Raw genomic sequence first — 15,599 nt, 5'->3', positions numbered from 1 at the left:
ATCTGGACCTCTCCAGGCCTTTTCGAAGGTTGGCCAAGTTCGTCTCTCAAACACAGAGCACGTGCACATTCAGAATGGCACATTCGAGGGACTGCCTCTCTGCCCGCAAGCTAGGAGCTGTCCCTCACACCTGCGGAGGTGCAATGAACCCACGTCAGTGGAGGGGGCAGTGCATCAAACCTTTGGGACCTTTGGTACTGTTCACTGGAGCCACTTGCTTTCGACTAAAAGGCCACATGAGGACTGCACATGCCATGGCTCCCACGACAGGCCTCCCACCCTGGGTTCTGTCAAGTGTTTTCTGGGTTCTCTCCCACCACCTGAGGGGGGCATTATCCCCAGAGAGGAGCGGTGCCAAGGGCCAGTCCCTGAGACCTGGCTGAGCTGACGACCAGGCCCTTGGGTGACGGTGACAGCTTAGGTCTTGCCTCTGACCATGAAAGGAGGGCTCTGGCACCCTAGCAGGTCTCAGATAGACCCTGGGGGCTGGGGGGACAGGCTTGAAATCTGCTGCACACTCTCCCAAAGTACCCAACTCTGGTCTCAAGCTGGGTGGAGCTGGCTTGTACCAGGGCCAGGGGGCCCATTCCTCACCTCTCCCTGCCAGCAAGATGGGTTTGTGAACTAAACCATTCCTTCCTCTCCAGGCCCACAGCCACTGCCCCAGTTCACTACTCTGGAATACATCCAAGTGCCCACAGGTCTCTCCTCCTTCTCCCTTGCCTTCTTTAATCCATCCCTGGATGAAGCACAAGTCTAATCATACAGTCCCCAGTGCAGAACCCTGCAAGGACCTGCCAGTCTGGCATCAAGACCCTGTCTCCTGCTGCAGGACCTCACTTCTCCCCACTTTGGGCACCAGCACTGCCAGGGACAGACCTCTCACACCACCCTGGGTCTGGCTGCCTGGTTACTTCTTCCTCCTTTTGGCTGTGAGGGCAGGGAGAGAGTCTGTGAGGTTCCCTGCTGTGCTCTCAGCCCTCAGGCCAGGGCCTGGTCTACAAGGGTGCCATGTGAACAAGGAGGACCGGGGACCACCAGCCTCCCAGTCCATCTGCTCCAGGGGACCTGAAACAAAAGACGGGGTCCGCCCCCACCTTCCTCACACGCATTCCTGCTCCCACCCCCAACAGAGGATCTCACCTCGCCCACAACTTCTCATGGGGAGGCAGGGCCACAGGACGCCAGGCCCACCCTGTGTGCCAAACGCTCTCCCAAGACGAGCCATTTGGCCCTTGAAATCTCACTGGCAGGCAGGAGTTATCCTGCCCATGTCACAGACGAGGAGAGGAGGAAAGGCCCGAGGTTAATGGACCTACAGCCTATGGCCACCTGCGGAGCAGGATTTCGCACTCGTCAGGGCTGTGTGAGGTTCCATGCCGCCCTGCCTCACCCTGATCTGCAGCTGCCTCTGGCCTGTCTGTGAGGATCATGTCCTCCCTCCTGCCCTGTCCGGAAAGGCATGCTCAGCCACAGGTCCCTGAGGCCTGTCCCTCCTCCCCTGCGACCCTCAGTTTCTCGATCTGTCGAATGGCAACATAGCGCTCCCCTGAGGACCGAGCGTGTGGAGGCTTCTGGGAGGCAGAAACACCGGGGGTGGCAGCACGTGATTAAACCCGCCCCTCTTACCTCTCTCGCTTGGCCGGCCCCTTTCCTGCTAGGACGACTGACTATGGCTCACATCCCACTGGCTCCCGTGGGCCCCCGTAGGGAGGGGGTCCCAAGGGAGGCGGGCCCACGCACGGCACCCTTTGAAGGAAATCCAGCCGAGCCCCGCCCCTCACCCAAGCCCCGCCCCTGCCGCTGAAGCCCTGCCCTTCGCCACTAACGCCCCACCCCTCACCTCCAACCCCTGCCCTCTCAGAAGCCTGGCTCATCACCAAGGCCCCACTTCTCACTGACAAGACCCGCCCCCTTACATGGAAGCCACGCCCCTTGCCCAACACCCCACCCCTCGCCCGAGCTGGTGGCACCCTGCCCATCGCCCCGCCTTTGCCCCCAACTCCTCAACCGCTTACTCCAACCACCCTGGTCTCCAGGCCCAGGAGAGGCCCCAGACACTTCCCCGTGCCTGGTGTCTAACCCCGCATTCTCCCACACCTCCCCTCTCCAGCATCCTTCAATGTCACCTCCTCCAGGGAACTCTTCTCTGAACCCAGTCACCCTGAGATGCTTTCAGCGTCCTGTACCTTCCTTCCAGGCAAATTTCTTGGTTTAAGGTAAAATGGCGTGGGCGTGATAAATTCCTTAACCCTGACCTGCCTCCACCAGGCAGAGCTGCGGGGGTGTGCTGGCCTGTCCCCTCAGGGTGCAGATCAGTCCATGACTGCTGACTGGATGTGGGGCCATGGGGGGCCCGGGGAGGGGTGGAGGCAGCTGGTGGGGGGAGCCCTGCCTTGGGGGCCAGCGCAGCAGCAAGTGACTCTGCCCTGCCCACCCTGCGGGCTCCTGGGGAGGCGCCACCCACCTGGAGCTGGTAAGGTTTTCCGGCTCGGATCAGCTGGGAGACGAGGAAGTTTGTGTGGAAAAAGTGCACGTTCTCATCCAGGAAGCCATGCAGGATGAGCAGGCGGTTGGGCCTGGAAGACAAGGTTGGGTGAGGGTCTGAGGAGGGACCCTCTGCTCCCGCCCAGCGCCAGCTCAGCAGCCCTCGGTGGCAGAACCGAAAGCCCGAAAGCCGGGGGTGCGACAAGCAGGTCTGGGGACTCCCCACTTCCAGGCAAGGAGGGGAGCGGCGGGTGGGCGCACTGTGTGTAGTATGCCCTGAACCACAGGGAAGCTTCTAGAGAGCAGTGCTGCCCCCCGGCACTGTGGGATGATGGAATGTTCTAGACCTGCCCCACCCAATGCAGTCATCACAATCATCACCACATGTGGCTACTGAGCACTTAAAATGTGGGAAGAGTGGCCGAGGAACTGTAGTTTTTAAAAATTAGATTTTTTTTTTTTTTTTAAGAGAGAGTGCAATGCAGGCAAGGATGGGGAGGGCAGAGGGAGAGGGAGAGAGCCTTGAGTAGGCTCTATGCCCAGTGTGGAGCCCCACGCAGGGCTCGATCTCACGACCCCGAGGATCACGACTTGAGCCGAAATCAAGAGTCAGACACTTAACCGACCGAGCCACCCAGGCGCCCCTAAAAGTTTGATTTTTAAAAATAATTTATTGAGGTGAAATTCACATAACCTAAAAACCCCTCATTTCAAACTGAACGATTCAGGGGCATTTGGTGGATTCACAGTGTTGTGGACCACCGCGTCTATCCGGTTCCAGCAGAGCCCCCCGACATTAGCAGTCTCCTGCGGCCCCCTGACAACCACCACACAGTCTGTGTCTGTCTCGATGGAAATGTTCTGTCAGTGGCTGTGAACCAACATGAACTGAAATTCAGGGGCCACATAGGGCTCCTGGCTCCCGGACCGGACGGCACAGCCCAGAGCCCTGGGTTTCGAGTTTGGCTGTCCCCAGGGAGCCCGGGCCACACTCCAGACCACGGAGAGCAGCCTCAGCAGGAGAGGGGCCCAGGCGGGGTCAGCCTGCATCGGGAGCCTAGCACGAAAGGCGTGGGCCCTGGGAAGTCATTCAGCAGATGGAGCCACACCAGAGGGCGGCAACACCATTCCCCCCCACAGAGAAAAAGGCCGATACCGAAGCATGACACGGTATGCCTAAGCTGGTCCCACGGCCCCGGATGTTACAACCACGTGGACCTGTGTCCCGAACCACCGCATGTCAAATCCCACAAAACTGAGGCTGATCGGATTCAAGACCAACCGACAGCCCCACAGCTGGACACGTGCTTGGGGAGTGAGGGAAGCCTGCATGTGCCAAGCAGTGTGACTCTAGAGCCTTCTTTCCATCATTCTGAGGGCAGGGCCGAGGCCTCCTCCCTCACAGGGCAGCCTGGTGTTGGCCTGCTTCTGTGAGGAGCAGTGAGAAGGGAAGGCCTCGGGGTGTGAGGCGGCCGCAGAGAGGGAGGTGCGGAGGCCACAGGAGTACAGCGCTGATGCGGGGGGCCGCCGCGGACGCCCAGCCTCGCCGACAGCCGGCCCCAGGGCAGGGCGGGGGGAGCATCCCGGACAGAAATGGCAGGGGCCCGGGAGGGGTGGCGGGAGAGAAATGGGGGCCGCGGTGACCCAGAAGGCTGGGGCGGGTGAGGGCCTTACTCATTGGGCAGCTTCTCCACGTGCAGAGCTACAGAACCCGCCTCGTAGCCAAGCTGGTTGTTCTCTGGGACATCCATGTAGCGCTCGGTGTACCCTGTGTCATAAGCCATCCAGACGGTGACCGGGGCGCCCGCGATGGCCACCTGAGGGCCACAGTGGACAGAGCGGGGTCAGGGAGACAGAGACAGAGACAGAGAGAGAGAGAGAGAGGAGAGGAGAGAGAGACACACATACATGGGTCAGGTCTCAGGAGCCCTCGCTTGCCTGCCGGCTGTCCCGGGGCCTCCCCCGGAAGGATGTGAGGAGCGGGCATGCACACGGGGGGGCTGGCAGGGGAGGGGCCCTCAGACCGTGTGTCCCCCGTGGATCGTGCGTTGTCGAGGGAGGGCGGGTGAGCTGAACGAGGGCGTTCAGGCCGGGATCGGCCCCTCCCTGGCCCCACTGCCTTCCTGCCTCCTCCTCCTCATCGCCGCCCCGCGGTGCCCTGACAGTGCCGCCGGCCTGGGGGCCCCTCCCCCGACGCTCTTCACACCATGCCCCACCTCTGCCCATCCGAGGCCGGGGTCCCGGGCTCAGCCTCCCACAGAGAGCTGCTGGCGGGGTTTTGTGCAGCCGGATGCCATCCTGGGGTCAGCAGTGGCGGGCAATGAGGAGGGGGGCTCGGCCCCACGGGGCTGCTGCGGGGAGAAACAGCCACGTGGCAAGGCCCCTGCCGAGATGCCTCTCCAGGGGGGGCGGGCTCCGAGGGGCACAGGCGGGTGCCTGCAACCAGGAGGGGGGACGGGGCGGGACCCACCTTGAACACTTGGGGCTTATGGATCAGCCCCATGAGCGAGAGGAAGCCTCCGTACGACCACCCATGGATGGCAACTCGGCTCAGGTCGATGAAACTGTACTTCTCGGCCACAAACTGCAAGCCCTCCACCTGGTCCTCGATCTCCACCTGGCCCTGAGGGACGAGGCCGGGCACCTCTCAGAGTTTTCCTTCCATGTGCGTGCCCTGCTGTCCCACCTCTGTCCCTCGCGGACCAGAAGCAGCTCTCGGGAAGCTCCCCCTCTCTCCAGACCCTGTTCCAACCTGCTCCCGGGGGGCGGTGGCCAGACGAGCAGGGCACCGACCCCACCTGCCACCTCCTGGCTGACCCGGAGAAAGCCCCATCTCCCCTTCTGGGCCTCAGTTTCCTCATCCCTAAAACAGGACGTCCACTTGAACAGGGCCACTTTACAGTGGGCGAGGTGGCGACTGTCCCGCACTCAGAGGCTGGGCACAGGCTGAGGCTCGATGAACAGCAGGTGTCATTACCGTCTTCATCCTCACCGCCACCACCACCATCACCTCCATCTTCATCACCACCACCATGCCCACCACGAGCACCATCAGCTCCATCCTCATCACCTCTGCCACCATCACCACCACTGTCTCCATCCTCACCACCACCATCATCACCACCATTAGCACCACTTCTATAGCCACCAGTCCCTGTCTGTTCCAGCCATTGGGACTTCCTGCTGACAGGGCCCATACTGACATGTTTGGCTCATCTGGGCCTTAGGCACCAGGTGGGATGTGTGGATACCTGTCTCCCCATGGGGTGTGGCTCAGAGCACAGCATCAGAGTGGACATTCTCCTTGGTTCCAAAAGGCTGCCCTACTTTTATGCCTGGCATCCTGGCCGGGACTGGCCCTGAGGAGGTGTTCCAGAGCTGCCCCCGAGCCCCAGGGCTGCCCTCACCACACAGGAAAGGCTCAGAGAAACTGTGGAGAGATGTTACCATTTGGTTTTTCAGGGCCCCTTCGAACCGAAGCCCTCGCTGACACGAGCCCCTGCCATCGATCACGACCACGGCGTAGCCCAGGGATGCCAGTGTGTTGAGCCGCAAATACTTGATTCCTTTGAAGGAGTTATTCACCAGCTGCACCTGTGACGGGAGAGCAAGGAGGGGACGTGGAGCTTTAGGACGAGTGGCAAGGAGTCCAGTGTGAGATACCAGGCAGGAGGGGCTGGATGGGCCAGGGGCCAGAGGGATGGGGCCGGGGGTCTTACAGCCTCACCAAAGCTCCTGCACTTTACTGTGGAAGCTGCAGATGGCTCTGAAAGGGTTCTAGCCACGGGGAAGTAGAAGGTCAGGCAGGGGCCCACTCTGCACCAGGCTTGTGCTTAGGATGGGCTCCCTCCTCAGCCAGGGCCTCTGCCGAAGCCCTACCCTGGAATCACTCCCTGATATTTTCAGCCACATTCTGCCCCCTTTCTACCTGCAGTTTTCTCTAAAAACAGACAAAAACTGGTGGTGTTCTCGGAGTAACTTGACTCAACCCAGTTCCTCACTTTGGCTCTACTGACGTTTGCAGCTTTATCAGTCTCTGCCATGGGAGGGCCATGTCAGGTACTGCAGGGCGTTGACTGTCCCAGGCCCCCACCATAGCTGTGATGGCTACAAATGTCCCTGGACATGACCAAGTGTTCCCTGGGGGACAGAATACCCCCAGGTGAGAAACTGCCATCTTGGATGGACCCCAATGCCCATCTGCCTGCCTGGACCTGTCTTGTCCCCTTCTCAGAGAACTGGGCCCAGGGCCCATGGCTACCTCTGTCCCCAAGCAGGTGACTAGGGGTGACAGCGGGTCACTGCTGGGCAGGTGGACCAGACAGACACCTGGGGGTTAGGGGGGTTTCCCAGAGGGACAAGGGAGCATCAGCAGGGGAAGGGGGCAGGGAGTTGTATGAGAGGGTGGGGTGTACAGAGACCCAGAGGCAGGGGGGCAAGGGCCCCCAAGAACCCTGTGTGGTCAGTGGGGCTGCGGCCCCCTTGCATGAACCCTCCTTCTGGCCTAGCTGGCACCCAAGTCCTGGTGTGAAGGAAGGGGGTGTGGGGAGCAGGGCTGACACCCACCTGGGGGCCTCCATACACAAAGAGGACAGTGGGGTGCTTCTTCCCTGGCTGCACAGCGTGGGGCTTGTAGATCATGCCGTAGAGCCGCACGTCTGACCGCGTGTGGAAATGGAAGATTTCCGGGGGCACGTAATCCGGGGGGCAGCCTGCAGAGACAGAGCAGCTGTGGCTTTTCGGGCCAGAGGGCGCCAGGGAAGCACATCTGGCTGAATGAAGCCCAGGCGCCACTGCCTGGCCCTCGGCTGTGGAGGGAGGGTGGGAGGCACCCTGTCTTCTGTGCTTCCTGATGGTTTACATCAGAATCCAAGGGCCACAAAGGACGCTTGGTCCCATGAGTGTGCGCGTGGCAGGCTGCGGTCCCCCAGAGCCCCCGACACTTGCTGATCTGATCTCCAACGGGGATGGCCATGCCTCTGCTATTGTCTGCCCCTGATTTTCACCTTTGCCAAGCACCACTGGTTTGCCAATCATGACAGTGAGGCAAACATCTTTCTTTATGATTACCTTGAAAGTTTATTTAGGTAAATAGAGGAAGTCAATTTAAAAAGGAAATAAGTCAATTGTCACATAGGTTCTGTAAAGGGTCAGACGGTGAGTACTTCTGTCTCTGTGTCTTAACTACACGGCTTGGCTGTCTCGGCCCCGGTGTGGCCATGGACAGTCCCTAAATGACCGGGCGTGGCCGGGCTTGGTGCACAGACCGTGTTTGCCCACTTCTCATGGAGGTGGGCTGCAAACATGGCAAGTCTGGGCATTTCTGGACGCGGTGCCTCAGTCCACCTGCCTGCAAGCCCAGGGCTGGGCACCAGGACCCCGGACTTCCCACTGCTGTCCCCCTTGCTGTGCTGGGTGTCTCGGTAGGACCCACCCTTCCCTTGGTTTCATCTGTAACACCAGGCCCAGGGTTCCTGCTCTATCAGGTCCTGCGGTGATGTGGGGAGAGTCATAGACTGAGTGAGCTACTGGCTGGAGACTTCTACTGGGTCTCAGAGGGTGATAACGTAACAAGATGCTTTCCAGCCCACAAGACACCCCACAAACGCCAGGCATTATTTCCTAGAGTGTTCTGGAAATTCAGCAAGTGGCAAATCTGGGGTCAGGGAAGGGCGTCCTTTTTAGTGTGTGATTCCCATGGGCTAGGCGCTGTCCAGAGTGTTCGGTTTTCATCCTATGGACTGCCTGCCATGAGACCGTTTCATAGAGGACACATTTGAGAGAGACTGACTGACTTGCCTATGGTTCGGCAGCCAGCAATGAATCTGGGGCCACCTGAGCAGAGTTCTGGCCACCCTTCAGGCTCTTGGGCAAACTGGAAAGTTGCCTCTGTTCCCCGAGGCTGCACTCCTGCCTGATGCCCCAGCTCCTTCCACAAACAAAGGCATCGGGATGTGTGCCCTGCGCAGATGCCCCTGGAGACAGCCACCCAAGGATGAGAACGCCCCCGCAGGGACTCCCCATGTCTGACAGCTGGTCGCTCTGTGCCGTGCTGTCCCTAACCACAGCGCAGAAATTAGAGACAGGCCCAGGGGGCAGGGCCCACAGGAGAGGTGGGGCCGCTGGTGATGCCCAGTGATGAGCTCTTCGGGCCCCCGGGGCCACTTGCTGCCTCGAAGCTGCCAGAACAGCCCCCTCTCGCCAGTGTTATTTAACAGGGCCGCATCTCATTTTACAGATAGGCAAGCCAAGGCTGCCGGGGATGCGGGGGGAGACTTGGTCAAGGTCCCCAGGGATGTGGGGCTACTCACTGGCCGCCTCCATCATGCTGGCCCAGAAGTGGGGCTGCTTGTGCAGAGGGTCATCGTCGGGGCCGCTCAGCTTATAGACGTGCACGCAGGGTGGGGTGCCCACGCTGCTGTAGTGGCTGATGAACATGTCGAAGTTCTGTAGGCAGGATGGGGCGCTGAACACTGCATGATGTGTGTCCTTCCCGACCTCCCAGTCCGCTTTGGCTCCCTCTGCCCCCGTCACAACCCATTTACTGTCTCTGCCCTGTGTGCTCACTTGTTTAAACTTTAAAACTCTTCCACTCACATGAGGTGGGTGCTATTACCATCACCCCCATTTCACAGATAAGCAAACTGAAGCCAAGAGGAATCTGTCCCCTGGCCAGGGACCCCCCTACCCCTGCCACTTCCCCGGTGGTAACTGACCGACGACCTAGGGTCATACCCAGATCCTTCTGATGCTAGAGCCTGCTCACGTTGCTGGTTCTACAGCCCACGGACTGCTACCAAATGCTTACCCTGGACTGGAAGTAGCCCTGGGCACATTCACTGCCTGACATTCTAGATCGTTCTGACAGGCTAAGGCTGGGTGCCCTAATGGTGCCATCCGGCACATCTAGGGAGTGCCCACCTGGCTCATGGAACAGCTGTGGGAGAAGCCGGGTGTGGTAAGGCGCACGATCTCGCCCGCCGACTCATAGCTGACCACATAGAGGTGGTGCTCCAGGGGCGTGTCCTTTGTACCTTGGAAGTACACCAGCTTCGTCTCCTCGTTGACCCAGATCTGTGGGGGCACAGGGGCGCCTTGTGAAGCAGCCCCAGGCCGGGCCTTGGACTTCCCGTGCCTTTGCTCCCACGGTGGCTGAGGGAGGGGGCTGATGCGTAGCAGAGAGATCCAGGCCCTTCTCCCTGCCCCCACAGGGAGGGCCCAGAGTTATGTGCCTGGGATGTTTGTTCTCTCCCTAGCTGGCTTTAGCCCACCGGCCGGAAAAGAGCTAGCTGGGAGAGAAGTGCCTCGCAGACCTGGTGGGGCAGGAGAGGACAGCAATCTGAGCTCACTGCATGTCCTCTGGTAGGACTTGAAATCGGAACGCCAACCCCAGACGGCCCCTTCTGGGCATGCCCAGAGCTGCGAGTGCAGAGCTGAGGGCACAGTGCCCAGGACAGAGGCTGAGGGAGGGGCTGGCCTGTGCCCGAGGGCCCATCAGCCCCCAGCCCTGGTCCCCAAGAGGTCAGCCCACCCTTCTGACCCAGGTGCTCAAGGCTAAGAAGCGGCACCTGCTTCCTGGGTGAAGCCCCGTCAGACCCCAGTGTGATGTTTAGTGACGAGGCCTCAGGAAGAACAGGAAGGAACCCTGCTCTGGGGACTGACTGGAAGAGCCACTCTGCCTTTCCGGGGCCAACCTGGCAACATGGAGGTAAAACACTTAAAGAAGGAGTGTTCTCTGATGCAGCATTATGCTCCAGGGAACTGTTCCTGAGGGCTCTGCTCAAGGGGTGACTTTAAGTAGAAGGACAAACACGCTGTGTTCTCAATATTAAAAAAAGGCGATGACTTGAATGTCCAAAAAGACAAACTGGTTTCAAAATTATGGCACACTTTTCTGCAGCCACATAAAACCATATTTTCTAAAAAAACTCAACCCCTTCAAATCCCCTAAAACAGTGTCCTGTGGAGAGGCGCCCAGCTGGCTCAGTCGGAGCATGCAACTCCTGATCTTGGGGTCATGGGTTAGAGCTCAATGCTGGGCGCAAAGATGACTTAAGTAAATAAATCTTTGAAGAACAAAACAAAACCCCCCAATGTCCTGTGGAGATGTGTGCATACAAAAACGCTCTGCCGGGGTTTTCGCTGCAGTCGGCCACCTCCGAGGGGATGAGGCTTTGGGAGCCTGAGTGGGGTGAGGAGTGAGGGGATCCCCAGTGTAGGGTTACTTAGAACAGTTCAGTTTGTACAACAAACACTGATGTATCCTTTGCTGCCGTCCTTTTAAAATAAATGCAGGTTTTCTAGAAACAGAATGTCGCTGGAAAACCCCCACCACACGCAGTCACTTGCCAGCGTTGTCACCAGGACCACGTGAGAAAGTGCACACCCCGAAGGAGGCGCTCCCGGGGCACCTGGACCCCCCGCCCCGAGGCCCCCAAATAGTGCAGGCGGCTCAGAGCTGCACCCTGCCAGCACACACGGCCTCCGGAGGGGACGTGAGAAGCCAGTCTTTCCCTTTGTAACCTTTAACATGCTGCTGTGTTGTCAACGAGACTTCAGTTAAGGATAAAAATAAAAATTAAATTAAATGCTGCTGTGGCTTTTTAAATGTCTGGGTAAAAACCCAGGCGTGCAAGCGCCGCAAGGCCCACAGCGATGGAGAAGGGGGAGAACTTGGGCTGGCAGGTAGGCCAGACGCTATGCTGGGGGCTTTGGGTTCCTTTAAAGCAGGTCCTCATCAGGGCAGTCCCCCCCCCCTCCTGCCGGGGACGTTTAGCAACATCTGGGGACATCTGTGGTTGTCACACCTGGGATGGATGGGCTGGGGAGGCTGCTGATGTCCTATAGTGCCCTGGACGCCCTGATGTGGGCAGTGCTGAGGGGGAGAGACTCTGCCATAAAGATGAACAGATCAGAGCTCCCTGAGGGTCCCATCTTACAGATGGGGAACGGAGCATAAGCACCCAGCACTGAGGGGCAGGGCTAGGCTGGGAGCCCAGGGGTGCCTCTTAGCAAGAATCAACCACAGCAAAGGAGGAGGCAACCTTTAACCTTTTGGTACCCGACCCTCCGACTCGCCTTACAAATAGGCGGTGAAATGTGAAATCTTACACCTTGCTTCTGTTCCAACAATTTATAGGGACGTCTTTCCAAGTCAGTGACCGGGTATCCGTCAGGTGTGGTTATGCTATCATCAACGCCCGTATCTGTGCCACCTGTACGTACCGGTATCACTCCTCTCGGGCTCACTCAAGTGTGTACTGACCACTACTTCCCACTGTGTGAACAGCTCTATAATGCACGCATGCGTGCTAACATCTCTAATGTCTGTCTTTGGTCCAGGAGGCATTTATGCTGGTGTGAGGTAGGGATCCAGGAAGTCTGATTAAGAGCTCTCTCCATAAAATTTGGAATTTTGTAGAACTGGACCCTGGTGAAGAAGCTTTGGTCAGAGGCAAGTCTTGCCACGTTTTTATGATGGTGCATCTGGGTGAGTGGAAGGTACACCACTTGTCTCTGCAGCTGCATCTTTGTCCCCAAACCTCCCGGGGACAGACGTTGGGGCAGGCCCCGGTTGGAAGCTGCAGGAAAATCCCACCGTAGGCAAAGTGTCCCGTAAACTGCTCTCCCAGGGAGAGGTGGTTTCATAAGCGGGAGAAGGCTAACAGAATGCAACAGGTGCACAGAGCAGCGCCCACATCCCGGACTGGGCTTGTCTCCAGCTGGCCAGAACCAGAGCCCTGTGGCCCTGGGCATGCTGGAGCAGTGGATGGAGCTGAGTGGAGCAGAGCAGGAGGCAGGCGCAGCCAGGAGGGAAGAGAGAAGCCACAGGCACATGGGGTCTGCAAAGAAGCTGGAGCGAGCGTACGCACATGTCTGGGCACGTGTGTGCATACAGGCGTGCGTGCAGGGCGGGTGGGGAGGGTTGCAAAGAGATTCTGGTACCTTGGAGCCGTGCCTTGCCAAAACCTCCCATTCACCGCTAGTCAGCGCGATCTCCTCCTTGATGGGGCATTTAAATTCATCTGGAAGTAAGGAAAGGAAGAGGTGAAGGGGGCCCCAGGCAGCTGTGAAGGGGACTCAAAGGCCCTGAGGCCAAATTCCACCTGAGCGAACTTGTCACAGAGCCCTGCACGAGCAGGGCCAGGTGGGAGACGAGAGTGAGCTGGCTGAGCCTCAGACACGGGATGGAGTGGGGACCCCCCACACGGGCCACGGGGCCTGTGCACAGGTTCCGGCATCTCCCAGGGAGAACCAGACAGCTGCGTCTGTGTTGGACGCACTGATCTTAGAACCCTGCAGAGGCCAAACCATCAACTTCCGGGCTCGCGACCTGTGACCTCTTAGCACATGTTCGTATTCTGGAGAACCAGATCTGGGTTAAAACGCTTTGGCTGAGGCAAAGGCTCGGCTGAGTTTTTATGACAGATTTTTTGGATTCTGGGGGGCAGATCTCACTTTTGAATTTCCGCTAGGTAAATAACTACGGGATGCCCGCTGGCGTGTGTTACAAATTTATTGAGACAGTTTACGAGTGATGGCTGTTTTGTTCTGGGCACAGCTGAATCTGGGATCCTCCTGTGTCCCTCACTCACATGGAGGCAGAACACGGCCGATCGGTCGCTCATTTGGATCTTTTTTTTTTTTTTTTTAACATGGAATGCCTCGTAAATTTGCATGTCGACACAGAGGCCCAGCTAATCTTCTCTGTATCCTTCCAGCTCTAATGTGTGTGCTGCTGAGGACAGCACTCGTTCAAATCTTTATGGTGCCGTTCTCGGTCACGCCTACAGAAAGTGCTGGGTCGGGGGCACAACTGCACGTGGCCACCATTAACAGCCCTGCTTCTGCTCCATTCTCCTGCCCCTCCAGGAGGACCCGGTGCGCCCAGCGGCCGGCCGGCCATGCACTACCCCACCCCCTTGCAGCCACTTTCCCACAGCCTTCCTGGTGCAAGTCCGCACCTCTCATGGGAGGGGCTGCCAACCACACCCACTCGGCCCTCTCTGGAGCGGCCCTCCACTGTGAAGGACACCTCACGTGGCCTCGACACACTGCCCCTGCCAGTGCTGTCCCCACTTCTCGCTGGTCCTCCAGGCTCCTGACCCTCCTCCCTCTCCCCCAGGCCCGCTGATGGCGCCTTTAAAGAACTCATGCCTTTTGGTCCAAAGTGACCAAGGTCTCGCCTTCTCGGCCGTCCAACTGTCGCCTAGCAAGCCTGAGCCACATGACAGGAAGGGCAAGCTGGAGGGCAGGTGGGCCCACGCAGCGTGGATGGGAAACCTGGTGCACCCACCACGTAGGCTGGAGGGCCCCCGGGGCACCTGCCGTGAGCTCCACCCAGTGACCACCAGAGCCTGGAACGAAGATGTGCCAAGTGAGGTCTCCTGAGGTGAGATTAGGTGGTGGTGGCTAAGTCAGACAGACAGACAAACGGAAGAGCACAACACCAAGACAGCCACAGAAAACCCACCTCAGAGATGGCCTAGCCAGCCCATGCTGACTGCGTTACACCCCAGGTGACAGCGGTGACAACACCCCGAGACAGCAGTCGCTCCTCTGTCCCCATCTTACTTGACCCCCATCAGCTCGTGGCTTCGCCTGTTCCTGACCCCCGGCTTGGCTCCCCTGGACACTTTGCGCTCTCCGGTCTCCATGCCCTGTGTAGCACTGCCTCAGGCTTGTTTGTGGGCTGCCTCTGAACTGTGAGGCTCCCCTGGGGTGATCTGGCCCTGGGGGACACTGGGCGATGTCTGGGGACATCTAGGGCTGTCACGATCGCGGGTGCTCCTGGCACTGAGTGGGTGGGGGTCAGGGGCACACTGCTCAGCCCCGCAGAGCCCGGGACGCCCCCACTGAGGACAAGCCGGCTCGGGGTCCGCAGAGTTGCGGGGAGAGCCCGAGGGGCCCTGGGGTGGCTCTCAGCCCACACTGCTTCCCCGCCCAGACCCAGCCTGTGCTGCTCCCTCCTGTCCTGAGGCTGAGAGGCCATCTGTGAGGACACCCACACGCCCACTGCAGATGTGTTCTGCTCCCTGGCACTCTGGGCACGCAGACCTGCCCACACAGCACAGCCACTCAGGGGCACTGCAATGTGAATACATCCAAACCCCAAATGGACGTTTCTCTCCTACAACTGCCCCTCCCAGAGTCTTTCTTTCTCACACTGACCATCCAAAAACCCTCCATGCACCTGTGCCTTTCCTCTTTCTCTCTCCGACCCTACGTCCAATCCACCAGGACACCATGGTGACTTGGATGTCAAAGTTCATCCAGAATCAAATCCACCTGCGTTAGCCCAGCCTACTGCCATGACCCATCCCTGTCACCTCTCCTTGCCCCTCAGGTTGTACTCCACACAGCAACCCTAGGAATGGCTTTAAAATGATATAAGATCAATGGTAAAAGCCCAAGCCCTTCCTGAGGCCCCAACACCCCACACGACCTGCCTCATCCCCTCTGTCCACCCCTCCCCCATGTCTCCCCCTCACTCACTCTGCTCCAGCCACAAGGGCTTCCTCACTGCTCTTCCAACACACCAGGCAGCTACTGCCCCAAGACCTTTGCACAAGCTGTGCCCTCAACCTGGAATCTGTGGGGCTGCCTCTGCCACCTGTTCCAGATCTCTGCTTCATAACACGTTATCCAGAGATGATCCCTGACCTCCCATGCTAGAAAGAAGGCCCCTCACTCTCTAGCCTCTTATCCTGCTGCATCTGCCACCATGAACATTACTCTCGATTGTTTTTGTATTACTGTCCATCTCTTCCACTAGAGAGTTCCGTAAGAGCAGGGATTTTCCTTTCTCTTTTTATAATTATACTCCTGGCACCTAGAGCAGGGGTTGGCCACTTTTTCTATAAAGGACCAGATAGCCAATATTCTCAGCTTTGCAAGATATATGTCACACCACCGTCACACTACTCAACTCTGTCATTGTGGCATGAAATCAGCCACAGACACTCCATAAATGAATGAGAGTGACCATGTGCCAATAAAACTTTATTTATAAAAACAGGTGGTGGGCCAGATTTGATCCGTGGCCGTGGTGTGCCAACCCCTGGGGTGAGACAGGCCTGGCGCATAGTAAGCGTTATACATAGATACCACTG

The 15,599-nt window shown here is 58.5% G+C and overlaps 1 protein-coding gene and 1 non-coding gene across 9 annotated transcripts in view; both read right to left on the bottom strand.

Moving 5' to 3' along the window:
* DPP9 (dipeptidyl peptidase 9) overlaps positions 1-15,599 on the bottom strand; it is a 39,450-nt gene that overhangs the window by 1,273 nt on the left and 22,578 nt on the right. For 4 of the 8 annotated variants that reach the window (XM_028126355.2, XM_028126356.2, XM_028126349.2 and 1 more), the window contains 8 exons: positions 12,433-12,512; positions 9,409-9,561; positions 8,799-8,934; positions 7,054-7,199; positions 5,935-6,081; positions 4,958-5,110; positions 4,162-4,304; positions 2,468-2,579 (listed from right to left, as the gene is read on the bottom strand). In XM_028126355.2, the coding sequence (XP_027982156.2) occupies positions 2,468-2,579; positions 4,162-4,304; positions 4,958-5,110; positions 5,935-6,081; positions 7,054-7,199; positions 8,799-8,934; positions 9,409-9,561; positions 12,433-12,512 (1,070 nt within the window). Of the gene's footprint in view, positions 1-2,467; positions 2,580-4,161; positions 4,305-4,703; positions 4,839-4,957; positions 5,111-5,934; positions 6,082-7,053; positions 7,200-8,798; positions 8,935-9,408; positions 9,562-12,432; positions 12,513-15,599 lie in introns of those variants that run through there. The other 4 variants (XM_028126353.2, XM_028126351.2, XM_028126350.2 and 1 more) reach the window with 4 other exon arrangements.
* On the bottom strand, positions 13,137-13,238 carry LOC114226353 (U6 spliceosomal RNA). The gene has a single exon (XR_003612735.1). It is a non-coding gene; the product is annotated as a U6 spliceosomal RNA (small nuclear RNA).

Source organism: Eumetopias jubatus, unplaced genomic scaffold (assembly GCF_037043125.1).
Source record: "Eumetopias jubatus isolate StellerSeaLion01/CBP00866 unplaced genomic scaffold, mEumJub1_p1.0 scaffold_1, whole genome shotgun sequence".
NCBI classification, from domain to species: Eukaryota; Metazoa; Chordata; class Mammalia; order Carnivora; family Otariidae; genus Eumetopias; species Eumetopias jubatus.
Note: the sequence above shows the minus strand (reverse complement) of the source record. Positions and strands in the feature narration are given on the sequence as shown.